The sequence below is a fragment of the Alnus glutinosa genome, chromosome 1 (genome assembly GCF_958979055.1).
Source record: "Alnus glutinosa chromosome 1, dhAlnGlut1.1, whole genome shotgun sequence".
NCBI classification, from domain to species: Eukaryota; Viridiplantae; Streptophyta; class Magnoliopsida; order Fagales; family Betulaceae; genus Alnus; species Alnus glutinosa.
The window spans coordinates 48597392-48622327 of record NC_084886.1 but is presented as its reverse complement, the minus strand read 5'-3'; the positions used below and the strand labels follow the sequence as shown (position 1 = coordinate 48622327).

Genomic DNA, 24936 nt, shown 5'->3' with positions numbered 1-24936 from the left:
AAGTTGAGCCAACAAACAGCAACCTAGTAAGGAATGTGATTTTCTTCAATCCCAAAGGAATATAAAATTTTCCAACCCTATCAACCTTGGACAAAGCCAAGGGTTTGTCCACACAAAGTGGGGTTTGTCCACACAAAGTGGACTAAAAGCCAAATCGGTGTTGAGCAAGGGCATGGCCCTTTGCAGAGTCTTCAACTCTGTCAAAAGTAACAACCCCTTCGCAGGGGCTAAGATATGGAGACCGATCTGGGAAGGGAAAGAATAACCCCCTTGCAGGGATTGAAACAGAACCGACCCAGCTAAAATCAGAACAAAAACTCTATAAAAAGGGTCTCCCATAGAGACCAAAACCCAACCATAGAAAACATAAAAACAAAAACAAAAACAAAAAGCATAACATAAATAAAACCTAAAGTGCATCACCAATGACAGCCTAACCATCGTTGGAAAGCTGCAAAAGCAAAGGAAGTTGGTGGAAAGCAGCACAAGCAACTTCAAGGTGACCCTGCGTTGGCGAGTAAGGTGTACGCTCAGGTGCGTATAGGTCACGTTCCGGCGCCTGATGATTTGATGATGAAGCTACTGTTGGTGGATCAAAACTGGAAAGCCATGGAACCTGGTGGAGTGAAGCGTTTGATAGAGAGGCCTCATAAAGTTAATAGATCTGATTGGAAAAGAAAAAAATCAGATCTAAAAACTTCAAGATATCGGAGGAACCATGACTTAGAACAGGAGAAAGAGAGGGAGACCGATCCAACGAGAGAGAAGACATCGTCAGTGATGTAACGGATGGATAGTTTCTCCAAAGCTAGAGAACCTCTAGCTGGATAAGAACCACCAAGGAAGCGGTAGCAAGCCAAAAATGGGCGAAAATATAAGAGGATGTAGGGAAGAAAGATGGGGAGGTTTCCCTTCCATGACTGGTAAACTAGCCAAATGAAAGAATAACTTTTATTTGACTTTTGGGGTTTCAATTTTGGGAGGGAGGTTTGTTTTATGAAGTATAGGGTTTTGGGTCTAAGATTTTTGGCATTAGGCATTATTTATTATTATTATTATTTTTTTAATTTTTAATTTGTTTTAAAGTTGGAGAAAAACCATGGATAAGGATAAAGTCACCCTTTTAGGAATATGGTAAATAAAAATAAAAATTGTTGCACATAAAAGGCATTGTAAAAAATAATTATAACCTTATTAAGTTACTTGTGAAGCGGAGTTTTGAGTTGTAAGTCGAGAGAATTTTAAATGAGGTGATGCTATGTTTAAATGACGTGACATGTGTGCACTGTTTAATGTAATAAAAATTAAAATTGGATATAATAAAATATTTTTTCGTTTAACTTGAAATGAAGAAACTCTAGTTCGACATAAAGAGTTTTAATGGTAGTCTTGAAAGAGATATGATTCATTGACACTCTAAGATACAACTCCTGACTACATCTGCCCACGTGATAACTTTTACTCTTAATTTCTTTCTTTTTTTTTTTCTTTTTTTTTTTTTGTTAATAAAAAAACCCTAAAGATAGTTAGGGAATCATATTGCTCGTCAAGAATTGTCTTGGAGTGACAAAAGATCATATCTCATCTTCAAAAGGGATGCGATGAGTTTTCACTACAAGCCTTTTGTTTTGAGGCACAAGCATAGAAAGGCCGAAAGCACCATTGTTCTTATCGGTGATTTGCCAGATCTTGACTTGTGCAAAAAGGCACTTCCTCATTATTTGAGGTGCTATGTTGATATGCGGCCGCCCTTTTGCTGTTAATGTTGTATGTTTTTCTATATAGTCCGTTTGAATTTGTAATTTCAAAACGTGCGATTTGAAAACGTAATTTTCAAAATGCAATTAAACATTTTTTTGATAAAATTACAGTTTAACAATGGTGCTATCGGTCTTCCAATTCGTGAATGTGAATGTGAAAGTTTGACAACATATACAAATGGCAAAACACCTAAAACAAAAACACATGCAGCAACACCATCCGAATCAGGATCCCATACAATTTCAAAGAATTTGAGATTCTTAAATTTTTTTTAAAATCAAGCCGTTTTTTATATCGAAATGACGTGAAAAATACTACATATTAAAGATATGACATGTTAACAAATAACAATGAAAAAAAAAAAAATCATTCTCAAAAGTTTTTTCTTACACTTATGTCATGTAAAAGTTTTGAACAAAAAAACTGTATTTTGATTTAGTAAAAAAGAAGAGTTTTTTCAAAAGTGAAGAAGAAACATTTTGAAATGATATATATATTTTTCTTTAATTTTATTATTAGCATGTCATATCTTTAATATGCAATATTTTTCACGTTATTTCGCTATAAAAAAATACTTGATTTTAAAAAAAATTAAAAATTCCTTTGAAATTGTAGCAGTAGAGGACGCCGATTCAATCCATACCATATTAACCATCAAAGGGCGTCCACATATCAACATAGCACCTCAAAGAACGAGGAAGTGCTTTCTTCCACGAGTCAAGATCCGGCAAATCACCGGTAAGAGCAATGGAGCTATCGTCCTTCCTATTCCCGAGGTTCAAAACGAAAAGCTTGTCGCCAAAAACCCGTTGCATCGCTTTCATAGACTCCTCCATGACTACCTTCCCGTCTCTCCATGAGTCCTCGGCCTCCACACAACTACCCCCAACATTAACCATCACTCTGCCACCTTTCCTCAAACACTTGGTAAGCTTCTCCCAAGTGTTCGGATCCTGAAGCTCCGGAATCAAACTACCTTTGCTAAACAAATCCACAAAGATTCCCGAAAACCCATCTCGAATGCTAGCTTTCAACGCATTACCAACGTAAACGAAAAGCCTATCTGGGTATTGCTGCTCAAGCCTCGCAAGCCCAAAAAACTCTCTCCCCACCGCAATCACAGACGAGTCAAGCTCCCATCCATGAACAACCAATTCTGGGTACAACTCCAGGCACAAGCGCGCGGCTGAACCCGCTCCGAACCCGAGAATTCCCACGGGTCCAGGCGGCAAGATCGGTGGCAAGGTGGCGAACACATCGAAGTAGGTGCTTGTGAGAGATTTCTTGAACTGGAAAGAGATGCTGTGGATGTTTCCAGGGCTGTCTAGGAGGAGCAGCCTCGAGCCAGCGAAAGGGTGGTCGGCTTTTCTGGAGACTTCGAGGACGCGGATGTAGTTGTGTCTGGACTTGAACCTGGCGAGGATTTTGACGTCCTCGATAGGAATGCCATCGTCTTGGGTCCTGGTTGCGGGGGAGGAGTGGTGGGTCTGTTGGGACTTGGCTGTTAATGGGTGGTGGTGGATTGGTCTGTGGAAGAGAACGAGGTTTGGAAGGGTGGGTTGGAAAGCATGGTTGGATATCTGGTTTGGGTAGGGGATTAAGGGTTGGGTTTGGTGGGAGATTAGCCCGACTGACATTTGCTGGGTTCTGAGGAAAGTTGGCGCCTGTGATAAACTTCGTTTTCTAGATCCAAAAGATACTGAACAACAACTCCCAACTGTAGGCAAAATCAAATTTCACTGAAATAATTTTTCCAGAAGTTCTATTGCCGCCGAAAAAGATGATTGTGTGAGAGAAAGAAGGGGAATTACGAAATGAAAGAGACTGTTGAAATGCGGGGTTTTCGATAATGAACGAAGGGCCGAGATTCATTGCAGGAGATCAAAAGGGGGAAATTAGGAGGGAGTGTTTCGAGAAGACAGACAAGGGAAATGCAGTGAATGGGTTTTCAATGGTTGAGATTAAAATTGAGGAAGGATCCAAATTTCCAATGGTGATCTAGGCATTTGGAAGTGTAAACATGAGAATTTATATAACATTTCTCTACAACTATTATCAGCTATACGGAAAACTATGGTGGTTCCTTGACAGACAAAAGTCACCATTGTGACAGCCATGACCCATTATGTATCAATTTGAGGCAGGTTTTGTTTTTGATTTCGTTAAACATTTTGAGATCTACAAGTATTGAGAACAAAAACAAGGATCTATGAGAAAATTTGAGGAAAAATATATTTGAACAAGTAAAAATCTGAGAGTATGTAGTAGAAGAAACCATAAAAATCAATATCTTCGTTAAATTGACGTAAGTCCTTCAACCGAACACATGATTCTCACATGCATACTGTACTATTATCCATAGAAAGACATGCCGAATTTAATAAATAAAAGGGGCTAGAAATGCAAAATTACAAGACCAACATCAATGGACATATTCATCAAGAATAATATTCACATACATAAATCTTTTGTACCAAGTTAAAGTTGAGGCAGAAAAACATGATGAGACTTTGGGTACAACAATGACCATGTAAAAACAGTCATTTATACACAAATGAGAAGGAGAAGGAAGAATTCCAACTTTTATTAGTAATAACAGGGTTAATCATTTACTTTACATGATTCACAATAAAACAGAGCCTTGTAAAGAGGATATCAGCTCCAAATAATTGGACTGTACATTATTGGTCTTCTTTGCAGTATTGAGAAGGTGTCAACTATCTGTCATATGCTGTATAATTAGGGTTGATAAGAGCAGCACAAGTTGGGCAGGACCACTTGCTAGGGAACACCACTAGGAGGCCATGCCAGTAAAATTGAACTCGAATTGAGACAATTGATTTATTGCTCAAGCTACAATGACTATGATTACAATGAGCAGAACGATTCCAAAGATCAACAACAGCAAACACATCTGCAAACAGGTAATGAGAAATTAATATCAGATGCAATTTGGATAATTCAGGAGCGAATTTATTTAAGCAACTCAACAAATCTTGTGAAGTAGTGATATTACAATTACCAATAATATTAAAGAGTAAATGTGTAAGAAGAACAACAATTAGCATAAGTTCTAACTTTGCTCCCAGAACTGTTAAACAGTAAGCAGTCAGTTTCAAACCCTTTTAATCAAATTTGAAAAGAGAAATGCTAAATGTACTTAAACTTTTACAAATGGAGCCTTACTAACTGATGTGGAGCTTATTCATTGGAGATGATCAAAACAATTAATAAAAAGAAATACTATGAGTACCAATGAATAAGCTCCACATCATCTTAGTAAGACTCCATTTGTAAAAGTTTAAGTGCATGTAGCATTTCTCATTTGAAAATACAGCATTTAGATCGGTTGCTTCCAAATATATTTTTTGTTAAATGACATGTCCCAAAGACGACATGTATGGAAACAGTTATATCAATCATGCTGTCTGATAAGACAATGACCAAAAAATTCAGAAAAGAAGAAAACAAAAAAGAAAAAGAAAAGGTCATAAGCAACATAACAGAAGACGAGCGTTTCTGTGACCACCAAGTTGTAGTGGTCAATACAACAGGAAGAGCACATATACCCTCTCACGTTTACAAGAGCCCAGGGATCATATCTATCAAAAGTAACATTCATAAACTAAGATGATGCCAATCAGATATTGACAAAATTTAGTTTTGTCACTTGAATTTAAGCTAATGCATGGTTAAAGGTTATTTTTCAACTACGGCCAACATCCCAGTCCTAGCAAAGGAAAAGCCTAGCTGTTAATGATCTAGGCATCTACATATTTTATCTACATTAGAATCAAAGAACATAGGAAAAAAGGAAACAAAAGAAAATCACTTTGATCGAAGTTTACCAGAGATGAACCAGATTTTTGGGCCTTGGATGCTTTAACAAGTTGTGAAGTAGCTTGCGTAGTTGCAGCATGGGAGATTTCAATGTTAGAACTAATGTCATCTGAGAGGATAAAAGGAACATGTATGAGCATTGTCATTATAGAGTATGCAAAGCATTCAAGAAACCAAGAGTGAAAACTTGGAAAAATTAGTACATATATGACTATTAAGAACACAGGGCTTACCAATCATTGCACCTTGACCATGAACCAGCACAGCAAGATCCTTAAAAATCTCATGTACCTCAATTATTTGTTGATGAATTTCTTGGATCCCCTGCTCTCTTTCTTCAATAATGGCTTCATTGAATACAATCTCATCCAACAGTGTGATCTCTTGTCTGGACACAATGTAACAGAAATTGAGGTTGCACTATTAACTATTTTACATCTCCAGCATGGAAGGGAATTTTGATACATTTATAATCCGAAAGATCGTTATTCAATAATTCAAACAAAAAAGAAAGGACCGCAATTCAGAGATAGGTGCGGTCTGTATTTATTTATTTATTTTGCCGGGGAAGGGGGGCGGCTTCAAAAACTCCCTCTTATTGCAAACGTTACATGTTTTCACATAAGACTGAGACAGTATACAAAACAGAAGTTATTACGCTGAAGTATGATAATCATAAACCAACATATAAGTCCTTAATTTTGGTCCCCAAGAACACTTTTTTTTTTTTTGTTTGATAAGTTTTTTGACCCCAAGATATAAGAATACTTACATACACACAAGTAAAGGCCCTTCTCGAACAAGATATTGGGTATTGCTCCTTTAATATCAATAATTTGTATATTCTAAAACTGCAGGTTACCCAAGCACTTCATGGAACCTAGGTGTAGAAAGAGGTTATGAGCATTACATTCAGGCATAACTTCCACAACAAGGCTAGCACAACGTCCAAAACAAGGTTTTCTCAGTTGTTAAGACAAGCCCAGATGTTAATTATATGATGTTAGCTATAAACTGCTGGTTGTGAAGCTGAATCCATTCAGTTCAAAGGCTACTGACAGAATATTCCAGAAACCTATTTTCTTCAAGATCAGCCCCCTCTTGCCTTCGAATTTTAATCCATTTCAATCTCTAATCAGTCTACAAACCCCAATCTTTTCCTGCACCATTCCAAATCCGGAAATTGTAGCTTGTCCCAACACTAGCCCCCCAATGAAGCTATCCTAGACAGGCCTATATGTCTGTCCTGAGTTGTATATTCTATAGAGAAATCACAAAATTGATTAAAAGAGAGCTTCTTCCGTCACACAGGATGAAGCCTCTAGGTTTGTGGTTGGATAACCAGGCGTTGACTCAAAGCCCTTTTGGGCCTTGACCAGCAAAGCTCAGGCAGTATGTATGATTAAGCTCAGGCGATATATATGTATCGACAAGCTGGAAGCCCCGGGGCCTCCTTCCTTTAGAGACCCATTTAGAGATTGATGCAGGCAGCATTGAAGACTAAGCTAGATTTTTCCATTACATGCCAGGCATGCCCTTTAATTCATGAGATTTATCTTGTCTGTGAAATCACCTGGGATATTCTAACCAGCGACCATAGACATGAGAGGCATAGATTGTGGTTTGACAGAAAGAAATTAATAAAATAAAAAAATAAAAAAATAAAAAAATAAAAAAAATCAAGTCTTCGAAGTGGTAGTCTACTCCATTTGTCTAGAAGCGATAATAAGAAAATAAATATATTTAAGGATCTCCTAGGTACAGAACATCAATTGGCCTCCTTTGACAATATTCCTCAAGAAAATGTCTGCAGTTAACAGAAAGTAACCATTTTATATGTCCCATTTTCTTAATGTAAGTTGGAGTTTTGAGTTTTGAGGACAGACCACTTGCTTGGCCCCCACCAGGAGGAGAAGAGGATATGGGGAGAACACATTTTTCTTGCTAGAAATTAAATTAACCAAAGGCTAAAAAATCACAAAGGAAAGGTTAATAACTGAATTTTTTTTGTTTGCCTCACATTATGCCATAACAATAAAATAAAATTATAATCATTCAGTTAAAGAACTTACCAATTTATGAACGTAGAATAGTATTTTGTTAATATTATGAGATGCGATGCTGACCTTTTGGATTCCAGAAGAAGAGCTTGCTGTTCAGGAGTCCTAGGTGAACTTATCTCCAATTCATGGGCATCATAACTGCATAATGATTTGTCAAAGAGAAGGGGCGGAAGTTAAATATTTGACCAAAGATAACTGTTGAAAATATGTATTAGTCTTTATGCCTGTTTGTGAGTGTGTGCGACCAAGTAATTGGTCAAGCTTCGCTGACACCGGTAAATATTGCATAACTGATCTCTGTGGCCTGGAAATAAATTGATATTCTCACAGATATCTGCAGAGTTTGAACATTGCATTTTGCAACCCAGTTATATCAAAATATTAGGTGAAATAGTTACATAATTGATGATACTGGCAGTGAGGCTGGTCATGTATAACATCATCAATACTCTGTTTCATCCTATAGCAGATAAACTTGAAAAAATGACCTTACATAGGTCAAGATATATGGGTTCAAATTTGAAAAGGAAAAAATTAACAATTTTGGGTTCTGCCAATCTAGTCAAATTTTTCGATGCAATAACTTCTTTCAACTTCATACGTCCTGAAATCTTATGCACTTCCATTTTATATTTTTACAAAATTCAACAAGTTTCTCTTCTTATCAGAAAAATATGGCTACCTTCAATGCACCTTCATTCAGCATCTTGAGACTTTAAACCAAACAGACGAAGACCAATTACAAACATAGAAATATAAAAATGTAGAACTAATCAAGTCGTCAAGAGACAACTACCTGGATGGAAGAGCTTCTTTGGGAACAAAAGGAGCATATGTTGTTTCCCTCTCAGCTGCAAGCCTCTGAGCCTTCTGAAATTCCTTAAGAACTGACTGGAATTCTTTTGCTAACTTAGCATCAGCGATCTTCTTGGCAGCCTGCAGTTTAATGAATACATATTAAGGCGTAAGAAATAAAACCCAACTCCGTCCATCCCACCCCAAAACAAAAGAAATAATTAAAAAAAAAATTAGATAACTAATAAATGACTCCCTCCTAACTAACTAGAAATGCATATTGGAGGACAGGTACAGAATAATTCTAGCAACATTAAAAGATCCATTTTTTTTATAAAAAAAAAAAAAAAAAATACAGTATAAAGGGATGGAAGGAGAAGCATGTGTAGGTGAACCAAGAGAACAACACAGAGTGAGAGAGTTATTCAATGATGAAGTGTAAACTTCAAAAATTATATTGAATATGCACTTACACTAACTTCCAAATGATGATCAGTTTCGCTAGCCTGCTTAAGTTTAGCTGAAGTATCTTTCACCAACTGCCCAATATGTAACCTTGTCTTGTGCCTACAAGTTAAGTCAAATGTAAATACCAATGAAGAACAAGATTTTTTTTATGGGAAAAAATCTTTCCCTACATGGCACCTTAAGAAAAACGAAATCAAATATCTAAAATGTGAAAAAATAAAATTATAGTTATTTGTAGAAGATATCAAATGTTTTATTTTCTAGTGAAAATTTTCAAAAACAGAGCAACATATAAAACGCGAGTAAATAATATGGTCATGGGTCCAAAGTGTATAAGAATTGAAGAAGGCTTCAATTATAGAGGGAGGCATTGGTCCAAAGTGTATTATTATTACTTTTTCCTGAGTGCCCAAAGTGCATTGGCAAGACATTATATACACTCTTTCTCTCATATACTTCTCATTTTTTTTGCTTATTCTATTTATGTTAACATATTATCTATATCTTTAATTTGATGGAACAAAATAATAATATTTCATGCAATAGGAAAGATGGATCTTTAGGCAAAAGAAAAAAAAAAATTCTGAAAACAGAAAAGCATACGTTAAAAAGTAAAAACTCTCATAGCTTGTCATGTACCCAAGGATGTCCTTTAAAGTTCCAAGGAAATTAACAAGGCTATATTAAGGTGCGAGGATTAACAGTACAATGTACAAGTCCTTCTCACAAGCCTGTTTAATTTGCCTTCAATTCTAAACAGCAAACTTTTTTTTTTAGACAACATTCGAAGCTTTTCTTTGAAAAAAAAACAACAATAAAGACACAAAATCTTTGATTTACATTTATTAAACATTAGACAAGAAAAGCAAAAAAAGAAAAAACAGAAAGAAAGAAAACAATCACACCTAATGACGGAATTGCTTGTGAGTGTTCTTGGGGAGTTTGGGTTTAAAAAGAGGTAGCAAAAGGTTCAAGCAATCATAGCACAATGTACAATCACTTATAGCACAAATTGAAAGCACTTCAATGGGTTCTCAATATGATTTAACACGAGCCAATAAACAAAAACAAAACCCAGAAGTTGAATTACCGTCCCAATAATAATAATAATAATAATAAAATCATAAAAGAAACCAGCTTAAGAAAAAGAAAAATAAAATTTTCCCAAAAACAAGAGAGAAAAACACTCACAGCTTGTCACGGAGTTCGAGCGTGTCCTTGGGAGTGCCTAGTGAATTGACAAGGCGAGAGAAGGAAGAGACGGCCGTGTTGATTCGGAAAATCCCAGAAGCCACGGCCTGAGAAGGGTCTTGCTGTAGTCGCTGCTGTTGTGGTTGTCGGAGCCTCCCAGCCTCAAGATCTTGGAAGCTCATTCTGAACCACAACAATTGAGAATTACTTTATCCAACAACAACAAAAAAAAACCGATAATTTGAAGGTAAAGGAAGTTGTTTTCGCCGTGTTGGTTTGGTAGAGAAGGTGTAGTATTATATTTTGGTGGTGTTGTGTCGAAGAAGGAGAAGAGAAGGTGTAAATAATTTCTTTCCAGTGTTTCCTTGGAGTGTTGGGTCTCGAGGCTCTTGTACTTTCGAAGTCAAACAATGAAGAAACTTCCGTGGGCCCTGAACAACGGTTCTAATAGACATTCCTTTTTTTCTTTTTCTTTTTTTTTTTCTTTTTTTTTTTTTTATTCTTTATAATATATATAAATATTTATTTCTTTCTTTCTTTCTGGGGCTTTTTAAATCAAAATTAATTTTGGTTTTTTTTTTTTTGAATGCGTTTTGGGTGGTATTTTTATTTTAAAAAGTGTTATTAATTGATATAAAAGTGAAAACTGTTTTAATATTTTAATGAATATTTTGTATTTTTGAGATTTTATTTTGAAAACAATAAACAAAAAAGTTTAACAAACATAGCTTTGTTTCGAGGTGACACGTGTATGTTTGTTGGCTTTCCGTATAATTGTTAATATGTTTTGAAAATGTGTTTTGGGTTTTAATTGTTCGTTAATACTTTTGTATTGAAAACAGAAAACAAAACTTTTAACAAAAATTGTTATATTTCTCCCTTATTTCCTTGATTTAATCTCTATCTCCAATAAAAGTAGAATTTGGTTTTAAATCTCTTATATGATGTAAAGGTTTTATTAATTGAATTAGTTCACAGGACAATATCACGAAGGAATACTATTTTTATACCTCAAGTCTGAAAAATGAGAACTGATTCCCGTACATCACTTTTACAACAAGTTTACAACAGCCCTCTCACATGGGGTGGGTCCCACAGTGTGTGGGACCCACCCCATGTGAGAGGGCTGTTGTAAACTTGTTGTAAAAGTGATGTATTTCTATCATTTTTCCTGAAAAATAGGTGTTATATAAAAAAAAAAAAAAATTTTGCACAATATTTACACAATAAGACACGTTGATAGAACTCATATATGTCCTTGCACCTTTATGTTGTACACCTAACCCATCCCTATATCAAAACTATAAGAAAAGAATCCTATACACCTCAAAAATATTATATTAATGATCAATGAGATGAAAGGGTGAGACTTATCAATTAAAAATGTAAAAGACAGGAAATGACACATTTTAATGTTTAAAAATTTAAAAGGGATTATAAAAATAAAGGGTGAAAAACTATTCTCAATTCTCAATTGTCCATTGTCATTTCTTTTTATTTAGAAAATAAAAAATACTTTAAAGAGCGGCAATTTTTATTACAAGTTTTTTAAAAATTAATTTGTTGATTTAAATGATAATGTCATATTAGCAAAGATTATACTTTAATTGTTTGGCGATTGAGGTGGTTAGTTCCACGTAGAATTACAAATTGACATGATCAGTGATGGAGCCAACATTTGAAATTTGAGCGGCAAAATTAGAAGAAAAAAAATTAGGAGTAAAATTTTAATTTTTTTTTAAGAAATTATTATTATTATTATTATTATTTAGAAAACTTTAGAGTTTAGGGGTCCAAGCCCCCAAGCTTGGGACTAGCTCCACCCCTGGACGGACAATTCAAGTGACACTTCTATATAAATCATAATTAAATGTAAATTATTTAGTAGCTAACACAATAAATGACATGTCAATTTGTAATGATTTGTAGTCACACTTTGTCTTCTTCCTTTCTTTTTTAATTTTTGAACATTGTCTTTTAGGATATACCGGAGTAATGACATTGGTGTGGCCAAATTGGATAATGATCTCCAGCAATTTGTTGCTCAAATTGAGCAGCAATTGTGAGATGACGGACCCACATGTTCAGATGGGTGGGTGGACAGCTCAAAAGTTGATTAATCAAGTAAATTCTATATGAACTTTCTCACAATTTGTGGGACCCAATTGTCGTAAGTGTGCCCATATTAATTATCACATATTTAGGGTGTAATTGAAATTGAGATTTCATAGACAAAAAATACAATTTTAAGTCGTATAACAAAAAATAAACCATTTGAAAATTGCATTTTTTTTTTTTTTAAATTGCACATTTTTAAATCGCAGGCAATAAAAAGCTTTCTAAAAGCCAAACTATAATTTTACTAAATACTCAACTATATTTTTAAAAATTATTTTTTCTAACTACATATTTTAAAATTGCAAGCTCAAACTGACCTTATTTTCGGAAGCAAAATTGCTTAGGACCTATCCTTTGTATTGCTTAAAAAAAAAATATTGAGATCATTGACGCTAACAAGCTTACACGTGGTCCTGGACCTGGCCCACACGCGTCGAGGTGGAAGCTAACGATGAATCAAAAAATAAAAATAAAAATTAGCAACAAGATCAGCTAAAATCGTTTATTGCTAAACCTCTTCAAAAACTTTTTACCAGAATTGTACCTTATAGCCTATTTCAACCCTTTTACTCAATCAAAGGGCCATAAGGGGCTTAAAGGTACAACTCAAGCTTAGCGGTTTGATTTTCAGCGATCAAAGAGAAATCGTCCGCAGAGGATCCTATTCTCTCAACCGCCCTTGATTCTTGCCACGAATCGTATATAACCGTCTATTACATTCCTCCCTCTTCCTCTCTCTCTCTCTTTCTCTCTCACGAAACTCCTGTGCAAAAGTTTGTTTCTCTTTGAAGATATTGATCTCGGTTGTTACTTTAAGCAAATACCTCATGACGGTGAGTTGTGAATAATTTCTTAACTTTCTCAATCTTTTTTAGCTATCTGTTTGGTTGCTAAGAAAATTTAGGAAATAAATCGAAACCAAAGCTGATTCTTATTTCATGAGGTAATTTCATATGATAATATATAGATTCGGTTTTCTGTTTCATTATTTTTTTTCCATTTCTTTGGATAAATTTTCTCGGGACGGAAGATCGTTCAGAAATTATTGTGTTTGCCATTGTTTTCTTTTCCCCTGTTTTCTCGATGACCAAACACCTAGGATTTTTTGTGGCAATTTTTTTCCTTTTTTGATTTGTGGCTATGTTGAATCTGTGATCTTTTGGTTATTGATAATAGTAGGTTTGTTACCTTCTAATGCTCATTGCAAGACCAAATGATTCGTAACAACATATAGTTCTCCACTTTAATATCAATTTATCTGGCACAATTTCTTCGTTTTTGTTTGTGAGTTGGGATTATATTAGGTAATGGGAGTACTTATCGATCTGGCAGATAGAGCCGTGTTTGATGTCATTAGGTTATATTAACTCAAACATTGCTTATATCAAGTTTTTATTGCATCATTATACGCACACAATATGATAGCATCTTCTTTTTGGATCAAGTTCCATTGGAAAATTGCATGTATCAAAGTTTCTCTAGTTCTTACTCTCATCTCTTTCTTTATCTTTCTTGTCGTCTCTATGATAATCCCATAGTACGATTCGTTGTTGGGTGTTTATCTTGTATATTTCCTCTGTACTTGGGTTGCGCCATTTCGCTCTTGTCAAGTAAGTTTAGGGTTTGAAATGGGGTTTTCGAGTAGTTGGTCGGTGGAAGCTAAAGAGTTTGAAGTGGTGGTTGTAGGGGGGGAATCAGGGATTCGAATTAGGGAGAGCTGTAAGGGAAGACATAGGTCGATCTTGTTGGATAGATCGGAGTTAGCCTGGCTGCTTAGATCCTTCGAGTCTTTGGTGTGCGTGGAAGACTCACGGGTGTTTTGGGATCAGTCTCGGTATGGATTCCCGCGGATCATTGCGCAACGGCATTTCAACAGACATGGCGGTTTCATGGTGATAGAAGAATTTGTGGGGAATTGGAGGAAGGACTCGATCTTCATTCCGGAAGGAAGAGCAGGGCAAGGCTGGATAAGCTTTCGTGAGGAACTGCGCTTGGTTTCTGTGTACCTAAGAGACGGTTCCAGAGCCAGGGTGGCTGATTCGGAGGTCCATGCGAATCAAAGAGGGAGGAGGAGTTATGCTGAGGTGTTGGCAAAGAATGCATCCTCGCTGGAAGCACCTTTTGGAGAGTTTACCGGCCCTGTAGCTAGAGTGCCGAGATGGGTTAGAAATCTCTCTGTGGGGTGTAAGGGTGATCATTGCCCGGCGAAGAGTGATGTTTTTGGTCTGGCGGAAGGGCATCACGCTTTGGAGACTCTTCCGGCGAAGCGGATTGGTACTGAGGAGAAGAATTCCCTTCCTGGGGCTCCTGAGTCTCGGCAAAGTGTCCCCATGCAGACGATTCCGAAGGTCACAGCGAGGAAAGGAACAGCGGCGGGCGAGATAGGTTCAGTTCCGGATTCGGCTCCGACTCCGACAGTGGCTCAAGCTGAAATCTCTGTTGCGTTGGGAAGGTCGTCTGACACTAGGCATGATGTAGCCGAACCTACGTCTCTCCCTGCTGCACGCAACAGCCATACTGGTGAAAGCTTCGATGTCGGTGCCCTCAGAGAGTCGTTAGAAAGGATGAGAAAGGAAATTGACTTTTGGCTGAAGGGTTTGGCCTTGGTTGATGGTGGTGGTCTGGGTCGAGCAGCCTCTTCTAGGGCCCGGATGGTGGGTTTCAAAGTGGCTCGGCCCAAGTCTAAATCTAAGCCCATATCGAAAAAGATAGCATTATCCAATTCAGCCAAGGCCTCCAAAGGAAAGGGTATCCTGGAGTGTCCAGACCAGGTTTTGGAGTGGAGGGCTAAGGTGGATCCAGTCGTCTCCCCCCCTTGGGCCCATGCGAATTCGGTGCACATTAATGGGGCTGGCTATTCTCCGGGCTTGGACGCCGGTAACCTGACGTCTGGTGCCTCTTCCTCTTCGTGGGTTCCGGCTTTGGGTAAGGTCGTTGCCTCCTCTTCTCACGACGGCAAGCTTCGTTCGCCGGTGAGGAAGCCACCTGAGCTGGTTTCGGCAGGAACAGATCCAGACGCTCGGTGCTATGATTCTCGTCCTCAGAGCATAGTAGACGTGACTTCAAATCCAGCTCTGGGTGTTGATGAAGGGCAGATCCATGGTCAGTCCAGACCTGAGGTGCAGGTGGAGGCAGAGGAGGTGCAGAGGGAGGAGATGAGGGTGGGGGAGCTGATAGTGGGGGCCGGTACAGCAGGGGATGAGTTGGCTTCGAAGCAGGAGAAGTCGTTTTGTAGTGAGACCCCTGTTTTGTGTTTAGAGGGTGGTCTAGTGAGGGTGAAAGACCCGGCTAATTCGCAGTTGAGGAGTGTGGAGATGCTGAGTGTGCCTCGGGAGTTGACAGGGGACGTGTTTGGGCTTCAATCGGTGGATATGGAGATTGTTCCATGCTTTGGCAGTGCTGGAGGGGAAGGGTGTGAGTGGATGGGGGGGCCAGTGGAGGTTTCAGTATCCCCTGGTCTGCAGGTTGGATTATCGGGTGAGGATTCAAGAAGATTTACTCCCGGGGAAGTTGGTTTGGTGGAGCTCAAGGAAGGAGGAGGGGATGTTGTTGTGGGTTCTCCTCTCAATGCATATTCGCTAGACTTGGGTGGTTTGGGGTATTCGGATTGGGTGATGCAGAGTGCTAATGAGATTTATCCCATTGTTGGGATGACATTCGTGGGGCATAAATTGCAATTGTTAGCCTTTTTGACTAGTATAGAAGAGGAGAGAAAAGAGGAGCGTCGATTGGGTAAAGGTCGCACGAAGGGCAAGAGAGAGATTAAGAATTTGGAGAGCTCTATTAACTATGAGGCCAAAGGTTCCGGATTGAGTAGTGGGAAGAGGAGGGCAAGGGGGCTAGTAGTAGTGCCATGAAGCCGAAGATTCTTTCTTGGAACGTAAGGGGGCTGAATAATAGGCGCAAACGCTTAAGGATCTGCAATTTGCTCAGAGATTGGAAGGTGGATCTTATTTGCTTCCAAGAAACGAAAGTGAAGGACCCTTCTAGGCAGTTTGTGCGTAGTCTTTGGGGGTGTAATTATGTGGATTGGTGTTGTTTGGATGCTAGTGGGGCCTCAGGGGGTATTCTTATCTTGTGGGATAAGAGGGTGGTGGAAAAAGTGGATGTGTGCGTGGGGAGGTTCACACTTGCAGTCTCTTTAAGGAATGTTGATGATCATTTTGAGTGGGGTTTTGTGGGAGTGTATGGTCCGAATTGCAGGGTTGATCGGAGGGGTCTTTGGGGTGAGCTGGCGGGGATTATGAGTTGGTGGAGTTTGCCTTGGTGTATAGGGGGAGATTTCAATACTACTAGGTTTCCTAGCGAAAGATCTGGAGTTGGTAGTGTGTCTGCCATGAGGGACTTTTGTGATTTCATCTCTGACCAGGGTCTGATGGATTTTCCTCTCGCTGGAGGTTCTTATACGTGGTCGATTTCCGATGATCCTCCTGTTTGGTCCAGAATTGATCGTTTTCTTGTCTCTCCTGATTGGGAAGATAGGTTTCCTGAGGCGTCTCAGAAGAGGCTTCCCCGCCTTTTCTCTGACCATTTTCCTATTCTCCTGGAATGTGCTCACTCTTCTGCAAGAAGTAGGCCGTTCAAGTTTGAGAATATGTGGCTCAAGGTGGATGGTTTTGTGGGGTTGGTGAAACAGTGGTGGGACTCATTCTCTTTTCATGGCTCTCCTAGCTTTGTGCTTGCATGTAAATTAAAGGCTCTCAAGTCGAATTTGAAGACGTGGAATGTGGAGGCCTTTGGTAATGTGGAGAGGAACAAGAGAAAGCTTCTTGAGGAGCTTCAGGCGATTGATATAGTGGAAGGAAGTAGGGCTTTGGTTGAGGGGGAGATTCAAAAGAAGCTGGAGGTCGTCAGTGAGTTAGAGAGATGCTCTCTGTTGGAGGAGGTCAGCTGGAGGCAAAAGTCCAGGGTGAAGTGGTTGAAAGAAGGAGATAAATGCACAAAATTCTTCCACTCTATTGCCAACTCAAACAGAAGGTATAACTCTATTGATTCCTTGTTGATTGGAGATTCCATTTCTTCTAATCCGGCAGAGATAGGGGAGCATGTGGTTCAGTTCTATCAAGATCTCTTCTCGGAGAAGCATAGTTGGAGGCCTCGGTTGGATGATCTTTCCTTTGATGCCATCTTAGAGTCAGAAGCAAGGTGGTTGGAGAGAGCCTTTGAGGAGGAGGAAGTTAGAAAAGTTGTGTTTGCTTTTAATGGTGATAAAGCGCCGGGTCCGGATGGCTTCTCTATGGCTTTCTTCCAAGCTTGTTGGGAGGTGGTGCGCTTGGACATTATGGAGGTTTTTTCTGAGTTTCATGCGAGAGAAGTTTTTGAGAAGAGTTTGAATGCTTCTTTTATTTCTCTTATTCCTAAGACTCCAGGAGCCTTGTCTCTCAAAGATTTCCGGCCCATTAGCCTCGTAGGAGGTATATACAAGATTATTGCAAAAGTCTTGGCCAACAGATTGAAGACGGTTATGGACAAGGTTATCTCCAAATCCCAGAGTGCTTTCATCCAAGGAAGGCAGATTCTTGATCCAATCCTTATTGCGAATGAATGCCTTGATAGCCGTATTATATCAAGGGAGCCGGGAGTCATTTGCAAAATGGATTTAGAAAAAGCTTATGATCACGTTAATTGGGATTTTCTGTTGTATATGTTGAGGAGATGCGGCTTTGGGGGAAAATGGTGTTCGTGGATAGCTCGGTGTATCTCTTCTGCTAAGTTTTCGGTGCTTGTTAATGGCTCACCATGCGGCTTTTTCAGCAGCTCTCGAGGCCTAAGGCAAGGGGACCCTTTGTCTCCTCTTTTGTTTGTATTTGTTATGGAGGCGCTGAGTCGCATGATTACTGCGGCAGTGAGTGGGGGTGTGTTGGATGGTTTCAGAGTGGGTGGTGCTTCTTTTTCCCATCTTTTGTTCGCTGATGATACATTGATTTTCTGTGATGCTAGCTCCGCCAAGATTCGGGCTTTGCGAGTTCTCTTGCTCTTATTCGAGGCTGTGTCGGGGCTTAAGGTTAATTTGGCAAAATCCAGCATTATTCCAGTGGGAAATGTCGATAATGTGGGTAGGTTAGCCGACATTTTAGAGTGTGAAGTTGCTTATTTGCCTGTGAAGTATTTGGGTCTTCCATTGGGGGCTCCTTACAAGTCTACTCGTATTTGGGATGGTGTTATTGAGAAGGTTGAAAGACGGTTGGCTAGTTGGAAAAGGTTATACCTATCTAAGGGAGGGCGAGTGACCCTTATCAAGAGTACGCTTTCCAACTTACCTACGTACTATATGTCTCTGTTCCCTATTCCGGTGAGTGTTGCTTCTCGCATTGAGAAGTTGCAGCGCGATTTTCTGTGGGGTGGCATGGGTGAAGATTTTAAGTACCATTTGGTGAGTTGGGAGAAGGTTTGTACTCCAATTTCGTACGGGGGGCTTGGCATTAGGAAGCTGGTTCAGTTTAATCGCGCACTGTTAGGTAAATGGTTATGGCGATATGGTATGGAAAGGGATGCTTGGTGGAGAGTCGCGGTGGACTCCAAGTATGGAAGTTTGTGGGGTGGGTGGTGCTCCAGAGAGGTTGCTGGGGCGTTTGGAGTAGGGTTGTGGAAGTTTATAAGGAAAGGTTGGGAGAACTTCTCCAAACTCCTTAGATTTGAGGTGGGGGATGGGAGTAGGATCAGATTTTGGCATGACTTGTGGTGTGGAGATTCGATTCTGAAAGAAGTGTTCCCTGATCTCTTTGGCATTGCTCGGGTGAAGGATGCGTCAGTGGCGGATAATTTGGAGAATTTGGGCGGGTCCGTTCAATGGAACGTGAGTTTTTTTAGAGAGGCTCATGATTGGGAAGTAGATGTTTTTGCCTCTTTCTTCCAGTGGCTGGGCTCTACCAAGGTAAATATGGAGAGGGCAGATTGTCTTATATGGGTCCCATCCAAGAAAGGTGTGTTCAGGGTGAAGTCATTTTTTGGTTCTATGATGTGTGCTGGAGGTACTCGGTTCCCATGGAAGTGTGTGTGGCGGTCTCAGGCTCCCCCGAGGGCAGCTTTCTTCACTTGGTCTGCAGCTCTAGGCAGAATTTTGACCTTGGACAATCTTAGGAAGAGGAACTTAATTATTGTGAATAGATGCTGTCTTTGCAAGCGGGATGGGGAATCAGTGGACCATATTCTTCTGCATTGCGATCTGGCCTCAGCTCTATGGAACAACATTTTTTCACGCTTTGGTATCGCGTGGGTCATGCCTAGAAGTGTGCTTGACTTAGTGGCTTGTTGGTGGAAGTCGGGGAGATCTGGGAGTGCTACTTCTTGGAAGATGGTGCCTATTTGCCTTTTTTGGTGTATTTGGAGAGAAAGAAATCTTAGGTGTTTTGAGAATTTAGAAAGCTCCCTAGAGGAGGTGTTAGAGTTGTTTCTCCATACTTTGTATGTTTGGTCGATGGCTTATTTGTACCCTCTATCTATCAGCTTTGCTGAATTCCTCACTTCTTTTTCGCTTTCTAGTTAGGTGTTTCCTGTTGTATACTTCTAGTGTACGTAGGGGCGCCTTACGCTTTCAATAAAACTATCATTACTTATCAAAAAAAAAAAACGATTCGTTGTTGGGATTGGAACCTAAATGTACTCAAAATGCCAGTCCATTAGAGTGTCAATTGAACATGCTGCATTTTAATGTGGTTTAGTTCATTTTCAAGTTTATTCTCTGTTGGGATATTTCTAGTATCAGAATTGTGAATCAGCTTCATGTGGCGTCAGATCCTCCACTTTGTAGCCTGCAGAATCCTCAAGCTTTGTAGATTTTAGTCGACTTTATTATATTATGTGCAATTATTACTCTTCTTAAGCTCTTCTTTAAGAGGATGTTAATGCGAAAAATAGATTTGTGACATCAGATCATCATGTCTTGATTATATTTAGAAACTAAATTGATGACCACAACTTTGGAATACTACAGAATGTTCTTAGCAGCTTTCTTTCTTCCTCTTCCCAATTTTGAATATGCATTGTCATTTGCTTCAATAGCCTTATAGATTGATGAAGGAATAATCTTGGTGCTATTCTGGTTGAAATTCTTTGGTAAAGATTGTCGGTTAGTCTCATGCTTATTGGAAGTTTTACATATCCCTAGTGACATATTGGGGTAGCACAGCCATTGAATGATATAGTCAGTTAAGTAAACCTGATCAATTGCGCGAAGTTCAAAGATGATCTGCTTGGCATGTATGCGGCAAGAGGATGTGTTTAGACTTTTAGTCTAACATCGACAACCCATGCATAAGCATCACGTTCATGAAGCCAACCCCATGACCATCGTAGGGACAGCAGCCGCTGCCACCATCATAACTACTGTCAGGCAGCGGTGGAGACGCTATCCCGCCATGGGCATAGAGAGTGTGGCGCAAACTCTTTGCATGAGCATGCCCACACGTGACATGTCCATGTGGGGCACGCATAGGCAGCCCGCTAGCTGGCCGTTGAGCTGTTTGTTTGCCCCCCCCCCCCCCCCCCCCCCCCCCCAAATATATATATTGATGAGATATTTTGCACACCTTTTCAGAAAAATTACACCAAGTATGAGCGACTTTTATATTATTTCGATAACCAGATTAATTTTTTTTTTCTAAATTAAATTAGTTTTTTAAAAAAGAAAGGTGGTCAATGGGAGATGAAGCATGGAATACATTCTAAATGTCCTAGAATGAATTTAGAAGCGCAATTTGGGTGAACTCTGGATAGGTTCCCATGTGAGTTAGGCCTCCCCCCCTCTTTAAATGAAAAAGTTACTGTTTCAGCTGCTGCTTATGAAACATGGGGAAGATGATTTACCCCTTTTAAGACCACTTGTAGAAGGAAATTATGCATCTAGATATTAGGATTTTATGAAGCCTTTAGGACTGTCGGATTTTTCTTGCTAAAGCGTTTCTTACTTGTCCTAGTGCAGATTTTGAACCCGGTAATTTTGTATGAATCCCACAGTTTTAATTCCCAAAAATAAAAGCAAATACATCTAAAAAGGGGAGGAGTAAAACCGGGGGGGATGGGGCTATAATTGTTTGTATGGCTAACTATTTTGTTCTTTATTATTATGGATATGTTAAAACGAATGTAGAAAATGGAAGCAGTTTTTCATTCTGCCTTATGGCATTGAATCTTCCATTGATGGTCCTTGGCTCCAGCCATGAAAATTTTGTTGTTCGAGCTTCTGCTTATAAAATGACTCTTAATATTTAATTTTTTGTCATCTTAAAAGCATGATTACATTCTTCTGCCGGACTGCCCCACTATTTTCTAACCCCTAAATTATTATGGTGATATGCATTCTCCAGGAGAGGAAAATTTGTTCTACAAATATCTAATTGGTAGTTTTATTCCTTGCTTTTCTGGTTCTTGTCATTTCAGATAAGAACAGTGAAAGTCAGCAATGTCTCCTTAGGTGCATCTGAGCGAGATATAAAGGAGTTCTTTTCATTTTCTGGCAAAATTGAATATGTTGAAATGCAAAGGTTAGTTTGTATAAATAACTTAGATTTATATCTACATTTCTCCTATTTATGCTATACATGTCTGTCTAAAGATGGAAGAGAAAGAAATGAACTAACAAGCTTTCAGATTGCAAATCGTCGTATGACCTTGGATTTTTTTTTTTTTCTTTCAATTTCCTTTTTCGTTCCTTCCTGGTGGCCTAAAAAGAATTTATGATGTTTATGGAAACGAAGGTTCTGTAGCTTAATTTTTATGTTGTCTTCTTTTTTCCAGTGAGGATGAGAGGTCTCAAGTTGCAAATGTCACCTTCAAGGATTCCCAAGGGGCAGACACTGCTGTTCTTCTTTCGGTACTATCACTTATTAAGTGCCTTTTGAGTTATTCTTTCTCATTATTCTTAAATGTTTGCTGATTCTCATCTGTACATTATTTGATGGCAAATATGAATTTCTGTGTCTGAAATTTGTACATCTAATTTCTTGGACTATGAGGTCTTTCATGCTTTTGATGATGGGACCTTCATTATTTAGGTTCAATAAAGCAGTATAACATAACTTATGGTCTCTTTGTGGTGCATTAGTTCATTACTGGAACTACCATGCTTTAAGGTTGCTCAAACATGACTATAAGAGTTTTTGCTTTGAAGTATTCTGTATTTTTTAATTTTTTCACAAAACATTACCTTTTCTTTAGCACCCTGTCTGAAGAACGATCCTTGCCTTTTTTAAATGAATTTTACTTTTGATTTACGAAAAAACAGAAGGTAGAAATCTAAATTCGACCCATATTCTGTGTGTTCCACTTCCTCCAGTAGTCCAACCATTTCTACTATTTTCTTTCAATTTTGATTTTGTTTATGTCTCAAGAATTATCCCTCCGAAAAATGGAGACACACAAGATTTAATCTGCTACATCTTTACTTTTTTGTTTTTTATTTCTAGGCCTGCTACATCTCTATTTAGTCTGCGTAGAAGTTGTCATGAGTAGCTGAATTTTTAGAATGCCTGCCTTATGTAGATTGATGGGGGTAAAGACAGCTGGGTTCTCTATTGTTATACAAGTAATGTTCATTTTCTTTTCCTTCTCTAAAATAATCATTTCTCTACTCCTGCTGTTACTGTAGTTAGCCCTGTGCCAATGGTGATTGTAGTTAATCTCACACGGGCACTGCACCCCCATCTAGATTGGTGTGACTTCTATTTTCAAGCATCCTTCATTTATTCATTTATTTTGTTTAAATAAATCTAGATCTCTTGCTGGCAATATCATAGTCTCTTGGCTATGGGAATCTCAAGTAGCAATAGTTTTCTTCTTTCATATATATGTAGTTTCTTTCGACTGCTGAAGAGAGTATACTTTCTTTCTATCTTAATTGTGCCCTGTTGTTCATAAGCCTAAGTTTATATTCTTTATATTTTAAACTTTTCTCATATGATGAGCCTATATGGGCTTTTTCAGGGGGCAACAATTGTTGATCAGCCTGTTACCATTGCTCTGGCTCCAGAGTATGAGTTACCAGCAGCTGCTGCTTCCGCACTACCAACTGTAATATTGTCTTCTAAGGCCATATTTAATATTATTGACAATTATCTTTCCTAAAATTATAAATTGTTTCAATTGCATCAGGAAACGGAGGACAAAGTTGCAGGTGGTTCTGAGTCTGCTATTCGAAAGGCAGAGGATGTTGTCAGCAGCATGCTAGCCAAGGGCTTCAATTTGGGCAAGGATGCAGTTAACAAAGCAAAGACCTTTGATGAGAAGCACCAGTTCACTTCAACTGCCACGGCCAAAGTTGCTTCCCTGGACCAAAAGATTGGTCTCAGCGAGAAAGTTAGTGCCGGTACGGTACTGGTGACTGACAAAGTGAGGGAAATGGATGAGAAGTTCCAGGTTTCTGAGAAGACCAAGACTGCATTGTCAGCTGCTGAGCAGACAGTCAGTAGTGCTGGATCTGCCATCATGAAGAATCGTTATGTTTTAACTGGGGCTTCCTGGGTTACTGGTGCTTTCAGCAAGGTTACCAAGGCAGCAGGGGAAGTGGGGCAGATGACAAAGGAAAAGGTTTTAGCCGAGGAAGAACGGGGTAAAAAAGTGGAAGGCTCTGCTCAGACCCGTGAGTCTGAATCTCCAAAAGCTGCTGCTAGTGAGCAACCCTCCAAGCCTGCACCAGCACAGGGATTAATCCTCTGAATCTCTAAAACCAGCGTAAATATTTGCACAGAATGTGTAGTCCTTGCCGTGTAATAGCATAGCGGTGCTTTTCTATTAGTTTCTATTACTGTAGAATGTGTTCTGATGGAATATGTTGGATATGTTATGCATGTATTCAAAATGAAAGACACCAGTTACTTTTGTATTAGCATTCATTGTGTTTACTCTTTGACGTGTTAGTTGCACAAAGAGAGTAAGCAGTTGAGATTAAAAAATGTTGTAGTGAAAAGTTGATGTGGCAATTGCCTCCTTAGAGAGTAAGCACTCACTTGGGAGTGCGAGAGTAAGAGTTTGTGTAACATTTCTTTTTTATTTTTACACACTTCTTTTAATACAAGAGTATTAATGATATTCTTCACACCCATTTTATACCAGTTGACGTGACGTGTTTTAAGTGTTTTTTTTTTTCTTTTGTTTTCTTAAGTGGCTAACATGGGAAGCCATTTAAAATACGCTACGTAAGTCGGTGTGAAATGAGTGTGAAGAGTATCATTACTCTTTAATATAATAATTATTAATTTTTTAATTATTCTTACATATTATAATTTTGTATAATAGTATAAAACTATTATAAACACAATTCAAAAATATAAATCGAAATATGTTATAATTCAACGATTGAAAAACAAAAAGCGAATCTGTCAAACTTGACAAATATGTGAAGCCTGACGACGACTACAAAAAAGAAAAAAGAAAAAAAGAGAAAAAAAAAAAAAAGGAGTATCTTTGACCTTATCAAGTAAGTATTATGCAAGTATAAAAACAAAAGAGTTAAGCATCTACATTTAAATTACAACCTATGTGAACTTAATTGATCATTAAGTATCTAAACTGGAGTTTTCAACCGTTTCCATTTATAGTTGCAAGCAATTGTTCATCAGTTATAAATGGCTAAAAAGGCAACACAAATTAACAAATACTATAAAGTAAAAAGTAATAACTATTAATAAGTGCTGTAGTAATACTATTTAATAGACTGTTATACGATTAAGATAAGTGAAAATTAGCCATTGGTTTTTTTTTTTTT

The 24936-nt window shown here is 38.5% G+C and overlaps 3 protein-coding genes across 4 annotated transcripts; 1 reads left to right on the top strand and 2 right to left on the bottom strand.

Annotated features, from left to right (window-relative positions):
* Window positions 1–1830: 1830 nt before the first annotated feature.
* Window positions 1831–3720, bottom strand: LOC133855063 (uncharacterized). Its single transcript, XM_062291360.1, has one exon. It carries the CDS (start codon window positions 3396–3398, stop codon window positions 2409–2411), a length of 990 nt encoding a protein of 329 aa, XP_062147344.1. The 5' UTR covers window positions 3399–3720; the 3' UTR covers window positions 1831–2408.
* Window positions 3721–4323: 603 nt separating this feature from the next.
* On the bottom strand, window positions 4324–10504 carry LOC133855048 (syntaxin-22-like). 2 transcript variants are annotated; one of them, XM_062291344.1, is made up of 7 exons: window positions 10119–10504; window positions 8933–9026; window positions 8461–8600; window positions 7728–7802; window positions 5835–5989; window positions 5610–5710; window positions 4324–4675 (listed from the first exon to the last, which is right to left on the bottom strand). In XM_062291344.1, the coding sequence occupies exons 1-7, from the start codon at window positions 10298–10300 to the stop codon at window positions 4610–4612; spliced, it is 813 nt and encodes a 270-aa protein (XP_062147328.1). In that variant the 5' UTR covers window positions 10301–10504; the 3' UTR covers window positions 4324–4609. The 2 variants fall into 2 exon arrangements, with proteins under 2 accessions (XP_062147328.1, XP_062147334.1); XM_062291350.1 differs by having other exon boundaries at window positions 8939–9026.
* A 2404-nt stretch (window positions 10505–12908) lies between these two features.
* Window positions 12909–24267, top strand: LOC133855036 (binding partner of ACD11 1). The gene is made up of 5 exons (XM_062291334.1): window positions 12909–13069; window positions 21615–21718; window positions 21972–22047; window positions 23157–23243; window positions 23325–24267. The coding sequence occupies exons 1-5, from the start codon at window positions 13064–13066 to the stop codon at window positions 23886–23888; spliced, it is 837 nt and encodes a 278-aa protein (XP_062147318.1). The 5' UTR covers window positions 12909–13063; the 3' UTR covers window positions 23889–24267.
* The last annotated feature ends 669 nt before the right edge of the window (window positions 24268–24936 follow it).